Genomic DNA, 23698 nt, shown 5'->3' on the forward strand with positions numbered 1-23698 from the left:
TGTGTGTGTGTGTGTGTGTGTGTGTGTGTGTGTGTGTGTGTGTGTGTATGTGTGTGTAAAATGAATATTCTGGATTTCTTTCCTCCCAATCAGTAACTCGAGTTTGTTATTCTCTGCCTTGATGTAGTGTACAAGAAAGGAAAATAAATGTTTTGTTTATGAACAATAAGCAAACAATTGTAAACATTTTAAACATCATCTGGTTGGTGAGTTAAAACATACCAAACACACAACCTATAGGAGACATAGAATCCCTCAGAACCATGAAACATTTCTATTCATCTATGTTTACCCTGCACCTACTACCATGCTTAGTGTTAAGAAGTTGAATGTTTAAATGATTGGATGATAAGTAACACGCTATAACTACTGTAACAATTTTGGAAAATAAAATATCATTAAGAGCTGAAGTAGTTAAGAAGGTTTTATGAGACAGAGCAGACCTAAACAGGTTATTGAAAGAACAAAAGATTTGGGATTTTCCTCCCCGGTTTTATTGAGATATAATTGACATGCAGCACTGTGTAAGTTTAAGGTGTCAGCATAATGATTTGACTTGTATATATTGTGAAATAATTACCACAATAAGTTTACTTAACGTCCATCATCTTATATAGATACGAAAAGAAAAAGAAAAATTTTTTTCCTTATGATGAGAACTCTCAGGATTTACTCTCTTAACATTCATATGTGTCATCCAGTAGTGTTAACTGTAGTCACCATGTTGTACATTACGTCCCTAGTACTTATCTTATAACTGCAAGTTTGTACCTTTTGACCAACTTCATCCAATTCTCCCCCCCCCCACCTCTGATAACCACAAGCTGATGTAATTTTCTGTGACTTTTTTCCCTTAAGATTCCACATATAAGTGAGATCATAACAATATTTGTTTTTCTCTGTCTGACTTATTTCACTTAGCATTATGCTCTTAGGGTTCATCCATGTTGTTGCAAATGGCAGGATATCCTTTCACACACACACACCACACCTTCTTTATTTGTTCACCCATCAGTGGACACTTAGGTTGTTTCCATATTTTGGTTATTATAAATAATGCTGCTATAAATATGGGAGTACATATATCTTTCTGAGTTAGCGTTTTTGCTTTCTTTGGATAAATACCCAGAAGTAGAATTGCCTGATCATATGGTAGTTCTACTTTTAATATTTTGAGGAACCTCCATAGTGTTCTCCATAGTGTCTGTATCAATTTACAATCCCACCAGCAGTGCACAAGGGTTCCCTTTTCTCCATATCCTCTCCAGCATTCTCTTGTCTTTTTAATGCTTGCCATACTCACAGGCATGAGGTGATATCTCATCATGGTTTTGATTTGCATTTCCCTAATGTTTAGCGATGCTGAGCATCTTTTCATGTACCTTTGTATATCTTCTTTGGACAAATGTCTATTAAGGTCCTTTGCCCATTTTTATTTAGATTATGTAGGTGTTTTTTGCTATTGAGTTTTATATTTTGGACAGTAACCCCTTATCAGATATATATGGTTTGCAAATATTTTTTCCCATTCCATAGGTGTCTTTTCATTTTGTTGCTAGTGTCTTTTGCTGTGCAGATTTGGGATCTTTTATGCTGCCTCATGTTGATGGTTTTTGCAAGGCTTTTACATGGTTTTGAAGATTGCTTGAGCTAGCAGCATTTCTTTCTTTTCCTTTTTCTCTCCTTTTCTCTTCTCTTCTTTTCTTTTGTTTGCCATTTTCCTCATCTGTAATATGAGTCTGTTGGATTAAGTAATTCTGAGATCTTGAGGAACTCTTCTAGACAAGTACTGGGTCTTCTGGCTGATGCCACTTGGTTGATCACATAAAAACTCTTGATACAGGTGTGTTTCCACTTCAATTTATGCATCTGAAATGTTCATAGAATGAGAGTTTGGCCTAATGCTAATGAAACTAAACTCTTAGACTCTTAGATGTTTTCTCTGCCTTAATATAATATTTGTTATGGTGGTTTAGTACTTTTTCAAAAAAAATAATGCCTCACACTTCATAGGGCTTCATAAATGTACAAAATTCCATGTATGTCCTCTTTTGTTCCTTAAAACATTTATGAATGTATATTACAGTGGAGATTGAAGAACATGTACGCATAATAACCCCTCTGATCAGTATAGTAGTAATTCTAAAGAAATTTCCATGAAGGCAGGAGGGGGCAGTTAGACCTGTTAAGGGGTCGAGTGGAGGCAGAGAGAGCCCAGGGAAACCTTCCTAGGAGCTGACATTTGAGCCAGCTCAAAGGCCTTTGACAAGAGAGGAGTGGGGGAGAAAAAGGAATTGAAGGCCAAGGTACTATATGAACAAAGGCATGGAGGCATGAAATAGTGATTGGTGGCTGAAATTTTCCTTTAGGTGTGAAGTGTTTTTCATATTTTGAGAACTTTGGAATTTTCCTTTCCATTTGTGATTTTAATCATATCTCCACTTGGACTTCGTCTTTATAGACTGAAGCATTCCAAATAGGCCTAGTCTGTTCCATCCTTTAAACCATTTTAATAGTTTGTCTTTGTCCAACAGCTCCGTTTTGTCAGTCTTAAGCAATAGTGACAAAAACTTTCCACAATTTCACAGATATAAGTGATTCATAATATGCAGACATTATAGCCCATTCTACCACTCAACTGCTGCTCCTTCCCAAACTTGTAGTGGACAAAATGTTTTATGAAAACTCTTGTATAGAGGTGGAGTTTTTTTGTTTTTGTTTTTAAGATACAAAGAAACCTTTATTTTATACTTTAGGTATTTCAGTCTTACCGTAAAATCCAATAGTATGTTCTGATATTGTGTTAAAGAATCAGTTATTTTCTATATGTCCATTATATGTGAATTAGAAGTTTAACAAAATGAGTTCCACAGATAACCAAATTAAGTTCCTGCTTTGGGGACCCTTTTTCAGTTATTAATCATTTTAGTTATTGAAGGAGAATTTCAGTAAAACTCCTAATCTAGTAAGTAGTCTCTTCATTAACTTTTTAGATTCCTAGACCTTGGATTTTTTCTCAGTAAGCTGGTGGGCATTTCTCATCTTAATCAGAGTAGAGGGAGTACATAGGAACTCTCAAAGAAAAGAACAAAACAAACAAACAAAAAATACCTAAAAACTAGATACCTAAGAAACTACTCTTTGGGCATGTTTCATGAAAGTGAGGATTCGACCTACGGGCATGGCTCAGATTGAGACAGTCCCTAAGTGACCATGTTACTTAGTGTTTACAGTATAACCTTTTTGTTAATTTCCTTTTAATGACTATGACTGAAACATTTTCTACAAATATCCATAAAAATCGGCTTCAAAAAGGTATTAATATATTTCATAGTATAATTGAATTTCATAGTCATTTAACTTGGAAGGTTCAAAGAAGAAAACTGTATTTGCACTGACAGGATCACATTTCAGTTGCAACTTAGAAAAACCAAGTTGAATCCCAGTTTTCAGCTTGAGCAAAAATGTTCTGATTCTGGTGAACTAGGCAATTTATAAAGTGGGGTTTTTTTTCTTCTTTTAGTAAGCCCAGAGGAGACAGAAAGGAGACATTTAATCTGTATTTATAAATTTAGTATAGATAGACTACTGAGTATTCTATGTAAGTCAGCTCTACCTAATAAGGTAAACCTGGGTTGGATGACTGTCTAGCATTTATTTTCTTTAATTAAAAAAAAAAAAATTAGCAGCATGGCATGACCATATAAAGAGAATTTACTGGATGCAAGAAAGGTTGGGTGTCTACTTGGCCGTGAATGAAAGAGTCCTACTTCCCTTTTGCCACATTTAAAATACACAGGCCTGGCAAACCACCTTATTAGTACCTGCAAAAGTCCTTCACGTAAAATTTATTCATTTATTTATTATTAGTTTTACCAGTAACCTTAATGTAGCTAAGTGGTTCTATCACTCCATTCAAGATAATTTTTCCAAGTTTGCCATCAGATATTTATTTACTTTGAAAATGGTCATATGGATAAAATGCTTGGTTTTTGTAAAGTAGGTGTTCAAAAAGTGAAGTATTGGTTCTTATTAAATGGAGGCCTGTCATATATCACAGCTACTGAAGGTGAGGTCCAGAAAAGTTGAATGACTTGACTGAGATTGGGTACCTTAAGTCTCAAGTTAAATAATAAATGTAGCACTTTTCCACCAGTGTCCTGCTTTCTGTTCTGAGAAACCCCTTGTGGAACCCCTGAAGGCATTATTAAAATTTCAGTTATCCGAGCAACCAGCATGCCCTAAAATGACATCTTGCAATTAAATAACAAGACATGAAATTAAAAGGTTTTATATAACATTTAATGAAATGCAGTTAAGACTAAGACTCTATGCTTACTATTTATTTGTATAGAAACCATCTCTCATTGTTCAACGTGCATTATATGTATTCATTCTGAAAATGGGGTGTAGAGTATATAAATTTAACTGCTTTAGATTTTGGGGTCCTTCCCCAAGTTATTTTGCTAATTTCAGTAAGATTGTTTTTAGATGATTGAAGACATTCTACAGTGTTATCCAACTATTGTTTAAAGCAATTTGTGATTAAAAGAAAATACATATATAAGAATAAAATATACATATAAGATTCTTTCATTGTATCATTTCCATCAAAATGGTGGTGGTAGGAGGTCCTGGGGTTTATGTTAAAAGTCGTGCCATTTGCCTACTTTGCTTAAAAGTGTTTATTGTGGATATTGTTAACTGCTTTCCTGGTGATTTACCACTTGGGAAATGTTTCCTAGGCTGTTAGACTCATCCTGTGTTAATGTTTTGGGTGGCTGAAACCCTGTTCTGTTGATAACAGTTGAAAACTTGAATGTAGCCATAAATATGCAATGAATATGGTTCCAGCTTTGTAATTTAATGTGATTTCCTCACGGTAGACACATGAGCCAACAGACTGAACAGATCCTTATTTGGAAGCCAACTGCGTCTGATGAGATGCAGAAGGCTGATTATAGCTTTGTTTGACTGCCTAAACCTGTCTTCCTTGGTCCCTGGTTGAGGGCCTCAGGCCTAAGTCATGTCGTGGTAGATGAGGTGAGAGTTGGTACTCAACAGATTTGTTTCCTTACCTTCACAGGGTTTTGTTTTGTTTTTTTTTTTACCCCTAGACTGACAATTATAAAATGAAAGGATGATACTGCCAAGGTCTTTAACATGTATAAGAAAGTTACTTCTTTTTGACATCTGACATATAGTTTCATTTGAAACAGTATTTGCTGAGGAATATCACTTTAAGGATAACAGTGGAATGTGAGAAAATTATCAACCATCTTTAGAAGAGATTGTATTCCTCATCTAGTTCTTATGGTAAATAAATGTCTTATTGTATGTAAGGATCTCAGATAATGAAAGAATATGTAAAGATGTTAGATAAATTATTCTCCAATCTTATTGTGCTTAAAAATACTGAGGAGCTAATAAGTCTTCCAGGTAATTGTGATGCAAGTGGTTTCAGGACTGTATTTTGAATAATGTTTATAGATTTTCTGTGTCTTAATATTTCTTAGCGTTTTGTTTTGTTTTTAATTTTTGGTCATAGTTCTGCCATTCAGCCATTTCTTTTTTCCTTTCTTTTTTTAAGATGACTCTTATGAAAGAATCTAGGTAGACCTTATAATTGAGAATCAAGAGACTTGAATTCTGGTCTTTGTTCTATTAACAAAATTATGAGCCTCAATTCATACTGTGATGACATCTGTCATTTTCTATAACATGAAATAAGGACGAACACTTTTTTTTGAACTTTTGGGGAGAATGTTCTCAGTCATTATTGAAAGAATGTTGCTGAACGTAACTACAGATAAAAGCCATGTGGGATCAAGATTGAAAGAACTGTGTGTGTTTTAAGAAGCCTCCACTGTAGCTTTGGCATTATTCTCATAACTGCTCCATCCTATCCCTTCCTTAGGGAATAATTTCCAAGGGGAGATGTATATAAGCATGTCACTCTTATATGGCAACATGGTTAAGTTTGTGTTTAAATTGATTTCATACTTGTGAGCAAATACTAATTTTATTCAACCTAAGGCTATAGGGTCAGATTGCAGTGTGGTTATACAATTTGTAGAGCAGAGTATAATCAATTGTCACGTTTGCTTTTATGTGTTTCTGCCTACACTTGTTCATAATTTTAACCCATCTTTAAGCCTTTAGTGATAGTCCAGTTATTTACAGTTCAATATAAGATATTGGTTTCCAGTAATTATAAAAACTGTTGTCATAGAAGCAAAGTGTGTAAGTTTTCTCATCCTTATCAAGAAATTATAGTATGTGTATATCTCTTAACTTTTGAGGGTTCTAAAAATAGTTCATGGTAGACATATACAAATATAAAAAGCATATGGTTGTGGCTTAGGAACTGTAGCTCATAGAAGGATTAGCTTGAATAATGTATCATTGTTCCTAGGGTCAATTAAGCGTGTAGGTTTGGCTAGCTTGGGAACAGCCTCTAGCATGTGACTCTATAAATAACACTTGCACAACAAACATGGGCTTGATAAGTGAGCAATAAATCTGGGCTGACTGCCCATGCTTCTAAATTTTAGAACCAGTCCTGCCATCATAGTATTTAGAGGGCATGACAGCAGTAACAGAAGTTTTTAAATGAAAACATTTTTCATATCTATTTTGTGTTATTCCTGGTTATCCGGTTTTATTCTTATTTTTTGTTGTTTCCTAAAAGTCAGCTTTGCTTGATAAAAAGAATTCTTTAGTTTGGTCACTTGGCTTCTCATTAGATACTTAGGTTTTGTGGTCTTACATATACTTCAGTACAAAGGTTCTCACCTTCTTGAGGAATGGTGGTGATTTGGTTGCCCAGTTTTCTATAAGCATAAAAACAGGGCACACTTCTATCATTTCATCTTTGTTTAGCTTTATTGGGAAGAATTAGGAACTTCTCACAGTTCCCACAATTACAGGCCCAAGCAGCAAAAGATAAGTTCACAAAGACGCATTTTGTCAAAGGATCTATCTAAGCAAGTCACTATTGCCAAAAAAATTTTTTTTAATTTTGGTTTTCCCCTATTTCAACACAAGGTCTGAAAGGTGTGTTAGGGATTAAACATTTGTCAGATGTAATTTTTTAAAGTTTCCGTTGGTTTAGTTTGTAAATTATGTTAAATTCTTATGACCAGTTTGTGCCATCTGATGTCACAGAATCTTGGCAGAGTTGGAAAGAACCAATTTGTTAGGTAACTGTGAAGTACAACCAATTTAGGACTACATTGTTGGGATTTTGTGAAAAGTAGGTTTTACAGTTTAGAAGAAAAACATTTTCAAAAGTGGATTATGAAAAGGGAATAAACCATACATATTGACTCCATTTAGGATTTAGGTCACAGTATTCCTTGGTGGTTAAAGAATAACCCGGTAGAATAAGCTTTCAATTCATCAGACAGGTTATTCAGCACTTATGCAAAGCACTGTGTTCATGTATGAAATGTAGAAAGGGAGGCTGAGATCGTTTACCCTCCAGAAATTCATGATCTGATGGGAAAGACATCTTAGACTTATGATATAAAAATGCTCTCTATTTATATTGATAGTTTAATGGTCTCTTAATGCAGTGGCTCTTATCCCTGTCAGTCTCATCAGCCTCTTTTAGTAATAAATATTTGGGAAAGTATCCTAAAATGAAATTCATATGTAACAATTTAACTACATACATAATTTTTAAAAGTCAACATTATATCAGAATTATGCAATATGGAGGAGAAATAAAGAAATTTATGATAAAAATAGCATGTATATTAATTTATAAATGCTTTGGGTATTCTATATTTGAAGCTATAATAAAGTAGTCAAGTGCCTGCATCTGTACCTAAAATTGCCATGAACATGACAGTTTTGAATAAAGATCAAGTGTGTTGAGTTGGTAACTAAAATACCAAGAGGGCATTGCTGTGATAATGTGGTTATCCAAAAAGTATATACTGTTAACAGATTTCCAAACAAAACTAAGTGTAATTGATTGCCTTCCAGAAAAATTTGGTATGTAACTAAAATTGTGCAAAACATACTTTGTCTATGTATAAAATGGAGTTCTGTGTAAAATTTGGCTTTTTAGAATGTGTGGCATGACATTCAAAGTTGTGGAAGACCATCTACTGCATTGCAGGAAACCTAGCATCCAGTACCCTCTCCCCATTGTATATTTGTAAGACTGTGAAAACGAAAAATGCCCTTCCCCCAATTTCTAAATTGAGAACTGTTGCTTTAAATAAAAATTATCAGTACAACACCAAATCAGTTTTTGAAAAGCTGCAGTGCTTTTTGTTTTGTTTTAAATTCAGAGTAGGCATGAAAGAGTAGAGAACTATCACCAGTGATGTAACTGTGAGAATGCTGTTTCCTTGTGATGTAAATGAATACACTTACAGTGCTACAGTCAGTGGCTAGTAGATTTCAGTGTACCCTTCTGCAGTAATGATGCAAATTAAACTTTGAATTTTTACCACAGGTTATTGGTTTTGCTTTAACTGTAATATCTATACCATGTAGTTCTTCATATACATATACAGAATATTTACCCTCCAGGCATTAGTCATACTTAAAACACAGCATAGGTGATCAAGTAGTGTCTAAGGCAGTGTTTCTCAAACTTTTAATGTGCATACAGATCTCCTATGGATCTTGTTAAGCTACAGATTCTTAATCAGTGTGTTGGGTGGAGCCTGAGGAGACCCTGACATTTTTAACAGGCTTCCTCACAGGTTTTGTCAGTTCTGCTGGCTCAAGGCCCACACTCTTTAAGGAGTAGGGATGTAAGGGAAATTGTTAGTTATCCATTCCTTGAGGTGTGTAAACTTTGTCAGTATCAATGTTAATCACTAAAATTATTTTACTAAAACTACATTACTTTAATTCTCTAATACGTTCACTAATGAGTAGCATAAGGTTATCCTAAATTTTGAGGGTAGAGATAGTCATCAGTAGTTTCTATCACTACAAAACTCATTTCCCATTACGTTGCTCTGTATCCCTTAAGTAAGGGTTATGCATTTAGTATTTGATAGATGAAACATACAACAAAGAATTTGAAGAGCACCTTAGCATTTGTTGGGATGTGCTTTGCCTGGTTCATAAGAAGTGTAGCTTTTTCTTTGCCTTGGTTTAGGTGGATAGAGTTGACCATTTTATGGCTTAAATAAAAAAAAAAAATTTGTATGGAGTGATTTTTCACAATGAATATTTTAAGACATTTGGTTATATGAATGAGATTATTCTTTTACTCCCAAATTATTTTGCTGCTCTTTTCCTGGGAGCCAGTATGGTCGTACCTGCATGGTTCCTTCTTATTCTAAGCTGATGGCCTTGTGCAAGTTGAACTAATGGTCCGGAAACATTGTTTCCTACCCTGAAACCTATAGTGTCTACTGCATCTCTTCATCGTCTATCAGGGGAAACCAGACTCTTTTTCAGAGCTCTTAAAGCCCCAGACCTGTCATTCTCACTTAACTGAAGTCATCTCATTCTTAAACATGTTCTTGACTTAACCTGTCTACCATGAAGTTTTTCCTATTTTAAATACTATTGGACTAGCACAGGAATGAAGTCTGGAGAAATATTTGAGAGGCTTTTGTGTACTGGGAGCCACAGTACTAGTTGCTTTTGTGTATGCTATTGAATTTAATTCTCAAAACCCTGGGAAGTAAGTAAATAAATCAGTCTTATTTTAACGAAGATGAAACCATTTGTCTAAACGACCTGCCTGTACAACCCAGTTTATCGTTGGCAAATTTGAGACTGGGATTTGAATCTATGTCTGCTTTCTTACTATTCCAAAGACTTCTGAAAGGAGGGATCTGGGTCTTGAAAAGGTAAGGTAGAAATCTTTTCCCCAGCTGTTTTATGGGCCAGCTGGGGAAAAGATTACCTGAGGAAGAACAGTAGTCTTAAGAAATGTAGCAGATATTTCAAAAGAATCAGATACTCATATTAAGCTTATATAGCTGTTGATTATAGCGTTGATAACACTTGATTTGCATAAAGGATTTTTTTTTTTTTTTAGTAATACATTATCTAAGCCATCTCTCCATGACCCACTTCCAAAGTGGGTTCACTCCTTTCTTAAAATGTTTATGTGCCATTGTGACAATATCTGTTGAAGTTAATAGTAGGGAGAGTTACTTTTATTAGATTCTGAGGAATTACTTTCTTAGGAAATTAGACACTACATTATAACAGGAAGACAATGCCTAGATAGGGAAGCAACTTGCAGATTATCATATCTGTATATTAATTTATACCGGTGCCAATAATCTTGTTTCTAAAGTAAGAAACAAAGTAGGAAGGAGAAAAACCAGTGTAACTTTAGAGCTGCAGTCCACCAATTTAAGTGAGTAGAAATGGTAGGCATAATATCCCCATAACCAATTTGTCTCTTTACGAGTGCCGTCAGGTAACTGATCATTAACACCTCTAATGATTGTGCATTTTTATAATAAAGGCAACTTTCTGTTCTGATGGTAGAGCTCATTTGCTGGTCTTGGAATAGTCTTAATAGTTGGCGAATTAAACAAGGAAGCATTTAAAAGGATTCTGATTCTCTTTTTGAATTACATTCCCTGAAAAAATTTTATTCTGCAAATGGCAGATTATCATTTTAGAAAATCTCTTCCTCTTTAGAGACCAATAAGGTAAAGTGAAAAGAACACTGAGCCAGAAGGTAAAAAACATTTATTTTAATCCTGGCTATGTGTGACTGGGTGTTTGGTCTACTGAGTGTTGTTGCAGAGATTTTTGTCTCCTTGTACTTCATTATTGTAGGGATTAGAGGCAGGTAAGTAGTGATGTAGAGGTTAGTCTTAAGAAATCTAAACAACATCCAAAATACTCTCACAGCATAAAAGGAAGTCTGATATAGTACAAAGAGTGCAGATTTTTGCATCAGTTCTCATTCCTGAGTTTAAATCCCATTTCTGCTGCATACTATTCCGCTGCTCTTGGGCATATCACTTACTCTTAACAAATTGTAGGAAGGGACTTCCCTGGTGGCGCAGTGGTTAAGAGTCCTCCTGCCAATGAAGGGGACACAGGTTCGAGCCCTGGTCGGGGAAGATCCCACATGCCACGGAGCAACTAAGCCCGTGCGCCACAACTGCTGAGCCTGTTCTCTAGAGCCCGCGAGCCACGACTACTGAAGCCTGAGCGCCTAGAGCCCGTGCTCCATAACAAGAGAAGGCACCGCAATGAGAAGCCTGCGCACCGCAACGAAGAGTAGCCCCTGTTCGCTGCAACTAGAGAAAGCCCACGCACAGCAGTGAAGACCCAGCGTGGCCAAAAACAAATAAATAAATTTTTAAAAAATAAAAATAAATTGTAGTAAGTGATTATTTTGTTCAATCTCTGTGAGAGACTCATGAAACAATAGCATGGTATCATCTTCCTGTTGAACATCGGTCCTGGAGAGATGAGATCTTTGGGTCTCCCCATTGTAGCTTCTTCAGGTAGCATTTCATGATCTTATGGATTTCCCCATAATTTGAAGATGTGACAGTAATATTGTTATTCTTTATAAGATCAGAATTCCTTATATTCCCTGCCCACGTTTGAGTTTCATAAGGTTCACATCTCACAGGAGGATATAAAGCGCTTCAAATATTTCTATATACTGTAGCCTCAATTAACTTTTGTGGGATTATGCAAAACGTCAGTTTACTAATGATTCACTTTAGATTTTTGCCCCTTTTTTGGTTCTACATGGATTCTGCTAAGTCATCCAATACGTAAGGCCAGATTCTGTAGTATAAAGTAAAAGACAAAAGCCAACAGGAGAGGTGGCTCTGTATACGCAGGAGAGACTGCTGCTGGACGTGGACCTTGGTCAAAGTACAGCTGCTTATGTTTCATCAGTCTAAACTTTGAAAGGTTCATTGTTTCCCAGTCTTAGCTGCTCCAGAGTAAGATCATAGGGTTTATCTTGGTCATAAATCCAATCACCTTTTCTTTTCCAAAGTAATAGGAAAGAATAATTTATTTACATATCTTGAAGGGGCTGGAGAATTTCACACTTATCTATTTTCCTGTAGTAAGTTCAGCAGCTAGACTATTCTTAGGAACAAGATAAACTAAATTTTAAATTATTTTCTATGTTATATATAACCACTCATATTTTTAACTCTGAAAATACTGTTTATGAGTTTTGCTTAATTTTATCTCCTTGGTTTGTATATTTTGATTCTGTTATTTATAATTTGACCTTTTTTAGAATCTGTAGTTTAAGTGAAAATTCTTTTCAGCCCATTCTCTGATTAGCATTTATGTGAACTCTTAATCACCTACATTCTTAAATAATGCACACTGCTCTAATATTCATTGCGTTTACTATTTATTGAGCCCTACTATGTACCAGGCACTCTCCCAGGTACACCTTCTTCAAGGAGCTTATATTCTAGTAGTAATAGAAACTCTGTTTTGTAATATTTTGTAAATTTTGTAAATTCTTTTATTGAATCTTCAATACCATGCCTTTTTATTATACTCCCTCTTTAGTATTTATGCAATTATTTGTTATTCAATGTATATTACAAAGAATTTACATTTTTGAATATTGTCCTTTTCATGTGTATGTCTAGTACAGAAATTGTTTTCAGAATTCCTGGGTGCCAGATGTAGTCTTGTTGTGTACTGGATATGTGACCTTGTGCAAGTCCCTCAGTTTTTCATAGTGGAGGTACCAATAATGCCAGCCTCCTTAATCCTCTTAATGCTATATCTCTCGATAAGAGAGTAGAAGTCCTCACACCAGAATGCGATCAACTTTGACCAACCAGTGAAATTATTTGCTTCTACCCTATCCTTTCTTCCTCACCTCCTTACAGTGGAAGCAGTGTCTACATTCTGTTCCTTCTCACTCTCTAATGGATGACTATAACTCTTCATTGATCCTTTAGCACATCTTCAGCTACTCTGTTTTCATTCACATTTAAACAGTTGAGTTTCTTCCTCCGGAAAAAAACAAAAATTCATATCCATCCATTTGTGGTTTTGTACACAACTAATTCTGTCTGTTTTCTTACCTCCTATGCACTGTACCCCCATCATGCCACTGAAGCTGCTCTTGCCAGTGTCACCAATAATCTCCTTATTACTATTTCTAGTGGGTCTAGAATCCTTACCTGCAATTACATTTTTGGAAAAGAAGGTGGGTATTGATAAAGTCAGTAAGGCGACAAGGACTTTGGGAGAAAGTTTGATGTTCTTAGGGCAAAAAGAAAACAGCTTTCTTTTCATTAATTCATTGACAAATATTTATCAAGCACTTTATTAATCATTGAAGATACAGTAGTTAATAAAATGGATAAAAGTCCCTTTTTCTCTAGAGCTTGTTAGTTTGAGGAAATAGACAAACAAAATAAGTAAATTATGTGTCAGATAATGATAAAGGATTATCAAACAAAAATAAAGCAAAGAAGAGGGAGTAGAAGTTTAAATAGGGTGGATTTTAGATGATATGGCTACGGAAGGCCTCACTAAGAGTAAGACGTTTGAGCAAAGACCAGGAGATGAGGGAAGGTCCCGTGCAAATATCTGGGGGAAGAGTAGGCCTAGCAAACTATTTATTTTGTCTAAGCAAAAATAGTTCTTTGTCCTATGAAATGTTTTTATAAAGATTTTCATTCTTATGATAAGGAAGACTGGATATTTTGGGGTATACTTCTGCAAATTGACTTTTTAGGATAAAACAGTATTCATGATTTAATCTTATAGAAAAAGTGAAGACAAAAACTCTAAAGCTAATTTTATTTCACATTCCCTTTAGCATCTAGATGGTTGCATGCTTTTAGAGTTGGGACAGTTTAAATAATGGCATATTTATTCCTTAAAAAAATGTAGATCTTTTTTGAGTAAGTGGGACATTAGCTGAAGTAACATAGGGTAGCTTTATAGGGCTCTAAACTAACTTACTGAGGTTCAACAGAAGCCTTTTCAGGAGGAGAAATTTTAGCATTTGTACACTTAGTAGTATTTCAGCAAAATAATCACTTTTATGAGAGCAGTAAAACTATACATTCTCTGCATTATATTCAAAACACTAATTTATTTAAAGGAGAAAGACGCCTTAAGAACAGACTTACAGATTGGCTCCACTATTTGGGAACATTCATGTGCTTGTTATTGGAATATGGTCATTTAGTCATCAGAATAGGGTCCTAAACCCTCAAGTGGACTGCAAGCTAGTTATAAATGGATTAATATGATTTACATAATTGGTTAGTTTTCAGAGAAACCTTTTAGATATTTAGAAAACCTTCAAGAGTCAGAATCCAGAACTTGCTTCTCTCTTCTCTTTTACCCCTCATAAAGGTAACAGATTTTAAGAAGTACTGGAGGGCTTACCTGGTGGCGCAGTGGTTGAGAGTCCGCCTGCCGATGCAGGGGACGTGGGTTCGTGCCCCGGTCTGGGAAGATCCCACATGCCGCAGAGCGGCTGGGCCCGTGAGCCGTGGCCGCTGAGCCTGCGCGTCCGGAGCCTGTGCTCCGCAACGGGAGAGGCCACAACAGTGAGAGGCCCGCGTACCGGAAAAAAAAAAAAAAAAGAAGTACTGGAGACAAGGAGTAGGCAGGTGGCACACAATTTCATTCATATTTAAGAGCCAATAATAATGAATCACTGGCCATTTTTCCTGGTTTCTTAACATTGTAACAGGCAGTGAGAAACAGAAACATTTCCCTAAATTTTGGTTGTCTTACAGGTTTCAAGTTTCTTTCCTTCAGTATGACTGTATTAATTATCGTGTATTGCTTTATATCTGTAAGCATGAGAAGCACTGAATAGGAAACATTTTAGGGTTTAATTTGTTCAGTGGCTCACATGGAGGATGGAAAAGGAATAAACTCTTAACTGAGCTTGATAAGGATGTGATCTTTTAGAATGAGGTGTTTACATATACACTTGTACGAGGTTTTGCCTGTATTGTCTAGACCTGAGCAGTGCTAGTGCAACTGCTAAAAAGCATATATGACTGGTAAAGAAGTGCTGATAAGGTGATATTTGAGAGACTATATACTCTACTAAATAAATATTCTCTCTTAGCATTTTTAGTTGGTCTGTGATAGCCTTCAATTGTCATTCCCAAGTGTACAAATCTTCCACAGTTTTTACCCCCCTGTTTTCATCTTCTTTCTGCTTGCTTAGGAAAAAGAATTCTCCCATCTCTAGTAGATAATATTTAAGGTCCATTCTAGCCAGAGTCTAAGATCCTTTTTTACTGTGTTATTGATATGGTAACATTATTGATGAGAGAGCATTCTGGTTCCATTTCAGGAAAATTAACGACAGGATGTCATTTCCTTTACTATTTACATGGGTATTTATCATGGGATGAGTCAGGAAGAGAGAAATCAGATTTGAAATTTAAACAGCCATAGAGAAAATGATTTGAGGGTTTTGTGGGTTTTTTTTTTTGCGGTATGTGGGCCTCTCACTGTTGTGGCCTCTCCCATTGCGGAGCACAGGCTCCGGACGCGCAGGTCAGCGGCCATGGCTCAACGGGCCCAGCCGCTCCGCGGCATGTGGGATCTTCCCAGACCGGGGCACGAACCCGCGTCCCCTGCATCGGCAGGCGGACTCTCAACCACTGCGCCACCAGGGAAGCCCTTGAGGGTTTTTTTTAATAACTTATTTCTAATGCCCTCCCTCCCCCATTTCAAAGATAATGAGTTCATGATTGTCTTTCTAGGTTTTCCTATTATTAAACAGTTCTGTAATTTTGCCATCTAAACACTTAAAACATTTTGATGTCTATCCTTCCCATGTGTTTTCAGTACACACACGTTTAAACAATTAGCCTCAATTGTTTTACAATCTACTTTTAAAAGCTGTATTATGAATATTTTCTATGCTATTAAATATTATTCTAAAATATTTTCAATAGCTGCAATATAGTACGTTATATGTAACAAGATTTAATTAGTCCCTCTGGTTAGATGTTATCTACTTTTAGATTTTTGCTTTTATTAATTATACAGAAGAGAACTTCGCATAAATCTTTGAATACTTCCCTGGCTATTTCTTCAAGAAAAATTTTCAGGTGGTTTCATGGGTATAATATTTTTAGTTTTTGTTTCAGCGAAACAATTACTCTTTGCTGGAGGAAGAAAACTATATTTTTTGAATGCTCATATGCCAAATACTGTGCAAGATGCCTTGTAGTCACATATTTCATATAATTTTTAGGTGTTTTCTTCCCCATTTTTATAGATGAAGACATCTATATGCATGTGTGTAAGATATTTTGCAGTACGTTAACAGTATGTAGAAACTGTTTAAATGTTTTGTTTAGCAAATAACAAAGGCCTTCAGCAGTCACAGGAAACAATCAAGTTTGTAATTCTGTTTTGGCTTTGGAATATGTACTATAATAAGACTTCATCTTTTCATGATTTATTTGTTCAGTGTAAAGGGTTTTAGGTCTTAAAATTATATGTTAATTGGCATTTATAGCTCTAGAAGGAAAAAAGTGGGTGATTCCCTTATGAATTTTGGGTTTTGCTCATATGACTACTGTTATAGATGATTAATTTATAAATCACATTTTATCTTTAAATTAGAAGCAGATAATAATTGTCTGCTAGGTGAAAATGGTTTCCCTTCACTTAAAACTCCAGACATAACTTTTTCAAATTTTGCACTTGCAAGATCTAAGAGGGGAAAGTTCAGAGATATAAGGATGACAGAAGGTTGCAGAGGAAGGGTGAGAGCAGTGAGGTGACAAGACTGTATGCTTTTACAGAGCTAATTTAGAATCCTTTGCCTACTGCTTCATAGAGCTACCCTATGTTGATAAGTGAGGTTGTTGTTTTTAGGGCCTCGTATTTGTTGTCTAATGCAGTGGATGTTTTGTCTCAGTCACATAGATCAAACAACAACATGGCAGGACCCCAGGAAGGCCATGCTCTCCCAGATGAACGTTACATCCCCTACCAGTCCACCAGTGCAGCAGAACATGATGAATTCAGCCTCAGGTGAGTGAAATGCTGTAATTAGAGCACACCAAGTAATGCTCGTGCATTGATAAAACTTTCTGTGGAAAATAGTAGTTATTCTTTTAAGGAAACTGGAGCATGGATGATGGTTATTTTCTATCCACTTTCATAAGGGAAACTTATCTTATTTCAAATAACCTGCTGAAAGGCAGCAGATTTTAAAGTTTCAGTTCTGAAGTGAATATCTCAAATTCCTAGTTTGGTTAACTTTGACATGCTTGTGTTTTATTGTGCCGCTTTCTTGTGTCTCTTAGAGTTGAAGTTTCCCTCTTCCTTTTGTGGTTTGGATGGGAAGCCAAGCTGTGGTGTTCTTAACTCACCTCTTAAAGTGGATGTTTGTTCTACCTTGAGAATAACTGGAAGGTAGCAACTTATAAAGCTCAAAGCATCTTTCTTAGGGCTGGTACATGTTATTTAACACATTTCCACCTTTTTCACAGAAGATAAACCTGAGTATAAATTTTTTTTCTGTCTCCTATTTGGCAGTTTACTTAAATCTGCCGTTTTTCTCATCTATATAATGGGTAGTGGTCATGCCCCTTATTATAGAGAGGAAGATATTAAAGGAAATCATATAATACATATAAAGTGTTTATATTACAGTTCTAGTACGGAGTAGATACTAAGTAAATCTTTAGTTCCTTCTTCCCTAGGTCAGTTAGATAATTGTCTGGCTTCTTCTTTGTTACATGGGCCCAAGGCCATAGCTACCCATTATGCATCTTTGTGCATGTTAGGAAAAGGTACCCCTTCCTCTGGGAAGATGCAGCCCTATGCCTGGCATCAAGGATTGAGCATTTGGGCTGGATTTCTGACCATTCCCCTACCCCACCCAAACACACACAAACACACTTTATCCCCTTTACTGAGTGTCCTGGGTCAGGGCACAGATGGCAGCTGTAATTGGCAGCCCTAGTGGCCTTAATGGCTTCCTCCTTCACAGCCCATCCATCTTCCCTACCCAATAAACTGATCAACATGATATTATTGGAAGCTGCACTGTAGATTTTCTTAAACAGCAGCCTTTGGAAAGGGACTGGTAGAGTTGGAGAGGGTGGTACAGTTCATTGTCACAAGGATTCCTTGACCAGGAAAGGTCACAAAATTTGAAATGTCCTTCTGCCCTTAAAGATGGTGACAATGTGTGAGAATGTTTTTGCTGTTGCATTAACTCTATGTTCTTGCCTTTGGTGGGTTGAACACTTGAAAGGATTCAAGAAAATGAAAGTCAAGGCAAGATTCGTGACTGAGCTTCTCTTGTCATAAAGTTTCTTTATATAAACTCTTGAAGAGTTTATATAATCTTCCATTTTATCTTCCATTTTAGCTAATTTTAATATCAGTACATTTACTTATCCTCAGAACCTGTTTTATATGTGACACTTGAGTTAAAATTTTTCAAAAGCAAAAAATTATGCAAGTATTTATTGACTGATATTTTTACTTGACAACCATTTTTTTGATTATCAAATTTCCAAATAAAAGTTCTGAAAGCTGCTTCGTATTTATACTCCGAAGAAGATGACGCACATTTTTTATTTTGTCATAATCCATCAAAAACTATACCTGGGAAATTAGTAACAAACAACTCATTAATATAAATTTTATTTTGAAAGATTAGGCATTTTGCATCTAAAAGGTTGATTATGATTCTTTTAGAACATTGGTTTGTTTATGTTTTTCCTATTAAATTTTCTAATAGTAATGGTCTAAGGAAATGGGGAGAATTTGTGTTCAGATTTATGTTTAAAACCAAAAGTATATATCAAATTGGTTTTAATGGATTTTAGAATATTTGTGTATCTTTTATTTCAGCTCTGCGTTTTATAAAATATGAAATGTGTTTTTATATACTGCATATAAATTAATAGACATGCTTACTGCTGTATATTAATAAAAGAGGTGACTGGCAGGAACAGTTTGAGTAAAGTGGCAAGAAGCACGATTGTAGTGGGTGGGTAGCGGGGTGGGGGGGGCATTGTATGAGACAGAGAGAGTTGGAGGGAGGACCTGAAATGGGAAAAGCCACCCCGAAAGAGACTTGAGCATGTTTAAATGGTAGTAGAAGGTATTAAATAATAATAGGAAGCCCTGTTTATATGTCAGGCTTCCTGATGAGGTCATTTTGTACAATCTCATTCAATTCTCATAATGGTCATTTAAGTTAGGTGCTGTTATTAGTCTCACTTCACATCTGAGAAACATTGAGTGACTATTTAAAAACAAATAGAAGACTTCTACATGGTGTTGAAATGCTTGGGAATGAATGTCATGGGAACTATAATCTTGATAACCTCATGTTCACATAAAGTTATAGCCATAATGTCATTTTAATAAGGGTTCAACCCAGGGTCTTGTCCTTATCCATCTGTAACAAACCCATGGAGTTTGGCGGCTGTGCATTCTCCACTGAGGTTACACAGCATGATTTCTCAAATAGCTTTAAGAGAAAATGATCTTATCTCTCAGTCAAGGATTTCTCCTTGAGAAAAGCAGCAAAATTGATGCTCCTCTGTGCTTGGAAAATAATCTTCTGAGTTTTTAGAGCCTGGAGCCAGTGAGCAAGAATTGTGAGGGTATATAAATAAATTTCCAGGGTATTTACTGTAACAAAGCAGCAAGCCTGTTTCCAGTTAAGCAGGGTGTCTACAGACAATTTTCACCCTAAAGGGAATGCCTTCTGAACCTGGTAATCTGAAGCCTTTGAATAAAAGAGGAAGGTACACAGCTCTTTTGAAGCACTTTACTGGGTTAATCAAGCTAAATGCAGCTTGATTTACATTTTTATCATTAATTATTTTAACAAGAACTTTCTAGTGTTAGTCTTTTTAAAAAACTCTCCTCATTCAAATATTTGAGTCCAGCTTTGTGTTCTGTTCTAATTATTTCTAATCAGGCCACTTTCCTTTAAAATACTGTATTTTCTCCAGACTCTCCAGTTTTCTGCATAATTTTTAATGGAACTGAATAATATTTTAAGATTTCCTCCAGTTCTAAGATTTTATGAAATCCAATTTATTTCACTCAGATTTGGTTTAGCAAAAATGATTAGTTTACTTTTGCTTTTTATAAGTCCTTTTTCAAAATATGAGGTTGAAATGATGAATTTCATTGCTAGACTGGAGATGTGTGATTTGTAATTGGCCAAATTTCTAAATATATGTAATTGAGAAATCACTTAAAACAAAGCTGCACCTGGAGGGGGTTCCTTACTTGATCCTAGGAAGAAATTTATATTCTTTAACTGTCCATTTAATTGACAAGACAGTGAACTTTGTGAAAGGAATTTGAAAAGTGAGGAAAAGAAAATTATTAAAGGAAATTTGAATAATTTAGTAAGATAATAGTTCTATTTTACTTTACATTAAAATATATAATACTATATACACACATATAAAAGTATACACAAACCCTGTTCTGTTAAATTACTTGATGTTGCCCTTTACAAGTTATATTAAAAATGTATTATGCTTATAGCACATTAGTAGCCTTTTGATGCATGCTTGGGATCTATATAAAATAGTTCTGCATACTAAGAGTTGGGTAAACAGTAGTGGTTTTTGTTTTAGACATTAGAAGATAAGGACTTGGGGAGAGAAAAGTGGTAATTCTCCTTTAACCAGCTCTATTTATATGAAGATGTTAAGTTTTTTATTAGTAGCTTGTTAACAGTGACCCACAAGATTGCTGAATCTTAAAGCAGCATTAAAGTCAAGAAAATATACTCTGTGATAATCCAGAAATAACTTGGTGCCAAAGGACTGGTGACTGTTTAGGACCATTAAAAATTGTGTAAACCTTGATTTAAATTATACAAAATCAATGAGACCAGTTGTCTGCTTTTTTAAAATTTACCTTTGCTAACAATCCAAAGTCAGATGTCTTGTTATAGATACATTTTAAGGGATTCATTATTTTCATGTTTTAAGTCTGGCATTTATTTTTGACTAATGCCCAGATCTACCAATGCAGCACTTTCTGATTTCCCCATTATGAAAACCTGCATGGAATTCCTAGGAAATATATCAAGATGGGTGGAGAAAATGCCCTCTTGATCATGGAAGGTGATGTGTGTTGGAAGAATTTGCTAAGCACCTCCATTGCAGTGGGGAAAATATTCAGAAGCAAGCAGAGTGGGTAGTACAGAGCTTCCTTGATATTTGCCTGCCGTATTACTTCTGCTTTGTGTAATCTGTGTCAGAGGACCAAAGACCAAATGGGAAAGAGAGATTGTTACCAAGGAAAATATGACATAGGACAGATGTGAAATGTGAAAATAACAGGTAGAAAGTTGATATGAGTTTCTTAACTTTAAAAAGCACAGAAGAGGTAAGGATGTATGGGAAGTTGCACAGCGGACCACAGGTTTTAGGAGTTGATAATTCTTACTTCATGTGTTGTAGTTCACAAACTTCTAAGTTCTACTTTTCACCTTTGGAGTGAACTGAGAAGGAATTTAGAATAGGGGTTAAGATCAAGGGCTCTGGGGTCAGGTGGACATGGGTTTGAATCCCAGCTCTGTCACTTAACTGACTATGAGATCTTAGATAAGTGAGTATATCTACCTGTGCCTCATTTCTTCACTTGGAAAACGGGGTGACAATAATAATAGTAACACTGAATTTATAGGGCTATTGTGAAGATTAAATGACACAATCTATATAAAGTGATGGGTACATAGAAATTAGTATTAACAATATACCGTGCTTGGTATAATATATTGAATATATAAAAGTAAATGTGATCTGATCTGATATTTTACAGTGTAATCAGTTTACATTGCCTGGTAATTACTGTTACTTCATTTAAAATAAGTTTTTAAATCTGTTACCACACTATTTTTTAGGGTTATGTTTATCTCTGTAAGCTTTTTATCATCAAATATGCATCATTGGTTCTTACGCAAGTCATGCGTTGTCTTCTGGCTTTTAGTTTCACATAGATTCTCCAAGCGTGAGAGTGTTGATAAGAGTGTTAAATATAAATATGGTTTTCTTCTCATGGGTCAAACCTTTTCTGATTCTTAAAGTTTTTTATTATTGTAAGATGGAAATTGTTTGTCAGTCTGAAATCGTAATATATGGAACAACACTTAAGTATACCAAACAGGAATAAAACTGTAATAAAGCCCAAAGTCAAAGCAATGAATGAAGTATGAGACGAAGGCAGTATACTTTATTACTCTCAATCTCTTATCCCAAATAATCTTTTTGAAACCAGAATTAGTGCTTGCTTTTTTCTCATCTGCAAATTTTGGTAAATTAAGAAAAGATGGCCACAGGAAAAGGGAAAATAGTAAAAAGCAAAAGCATAATCCAAATGAATATAATCCTTAAGAAACTGTTTGTTTTATTTAGTTTGTATCTTGATTTACTTGTTAAGTTCCTGAAAAAATGGTTAGTAATATGGAAACAAGAACCATTTTTCCTGTTTAAAAATATGGACCAGTCCATCTCATTTTAATAAAAGTTATCAGTAAACAATATATAGGGATTATGAAGGTAAAAATATTTATTTGTGAAATAGAAAAAATAATTCAGTGAGAATGTCCAAGCAAGTTGCAGATGACATAGCTTGCAATTACCATATCTTCAGTATATAGGAGTTCTTCTGAAGTCTTTGTTAAACCCCGTGATGCCCTACACATGGTATTTTAAAATCTTGATGGCTTCATGACTTTGCTGCTTGATGAAACATGCCACTTGTGTCCGAGCAGCTAATGGCCTCTACTTTACTCTGATGGCGAGAGCTTTTCGCTCCCTCTATACTGGGGATCAGTCTTTTTTTTTTGGAGGGGAGGGCTGCATTGGATCTTTGTTGCTGCACACGGGCTTTCTCTAGTTGCGGCGAGCAGGGGCTGGTCTTCAGTTGCGGTGCGTGGGCTTCTCATTGTGGTAGCTTCTCGTTGTGGAGCACGAGCTCTAGGTGCATGGGCTTCAATAGTTGCAGCACGCAGGCTCAGTAATTGTGGCTCGCGGGCTCTAGAGTGCAGGCTCAGTAGTTGTGGCGCACAGGCTTAGTTGTGACGCGGCATGTGGGATCTTCCTGGACCAGGGATCAAACCCATGTCCCCTGCATTGGCAGGTGGACTCTTTACCACTGCGCCACCAGGGAAGTCCCCCTGGATCACTCTTGATATTAACTGATTCCAGTCATGATTTTTAACTTAAAAGTATTTTCTAAATAATATTAAAACTCAGAATACCTGGGCAAGGCAGCAACATTTAGCAAATGGAACAATAGATGTTGGCTGATAAATTATCATTCTTTATTCTGATTCTACCCAGCTACACTTCTAAAATGACTCCCAGAGCAAGACACCCTTCACCCCAAATATATCAGCAGAACTTTAAATTCAGTTATTCTGGAATCGAGGCGTGTGTTTATGTATTACTTAAGCTATTGGCATGTACGATATAGAACTATTTTTAAAGTAGTACTCATTTCTTCATTCCTTTATTAAAGAAGCCCAAAATAATCATGTTGAAAAGTGGACATATAGTTACTTGGTTTTTCAGTACCTTCAGAACAGTATTTTTTATAGTGTCAACATTTTCCTAAGATTGTGTCCACTTGGGAATTGTGATATCCCAAATAATTATCTAAATCTCAAGTGTGTTAGGCAGTACCGTATTCATACATTTAGTTATATGCCCTATTATTTCAGACAAGGTAATTCCTTTCTGTCTTTGCTTTA

The 23698-nt window shown here is 35.6% G+C and overlaps 1 protein-coding gene across 12 annotated transcripts in view; it reads left to right on the forward strand.

Moving 5' to 3' along the window:
* YAP1 (Yes1 associated transcriptional regulator) overlaps positions 1–23698 on the forward strand; it is a 108334-nt gene that overhangs the window by 32749 nt on the left and 51887 nt on the right. For all 12 annotated transcript variants that reach the window (XM_027087828.1, XM_027087819.1, XM_027087830.1 and 9 more), the window contains exon 3: positions 16865–16980. In XM_027087828.1, the coding sequence (XP_026943629.1) occupies positions 16865–16980 (116 nt within the window). The remainder of the gene's footprint in view (positions 1–16864; positions 16981–23698) is intronic.

This window comes from Aethalodelphis obliquidens, unplaced genomic scaffold, assembly GCF_003676395.1.
Source record: "Aethalodelphis obliquidens isolate GAN/ISIS:26980383/991018 unplaced genomic scaffold, ASM367639v1 scaffold60, whole genome shotgun sequence".
In the NCBI taxonomy this organism is placed as follows: domain Eukaryota; kingdom Metazoa; phylum Chordata; class Mammalia; order Artiodactyla; family Delphinidae; genus Aethalodelphis; species Aethalodelphis obliquidens.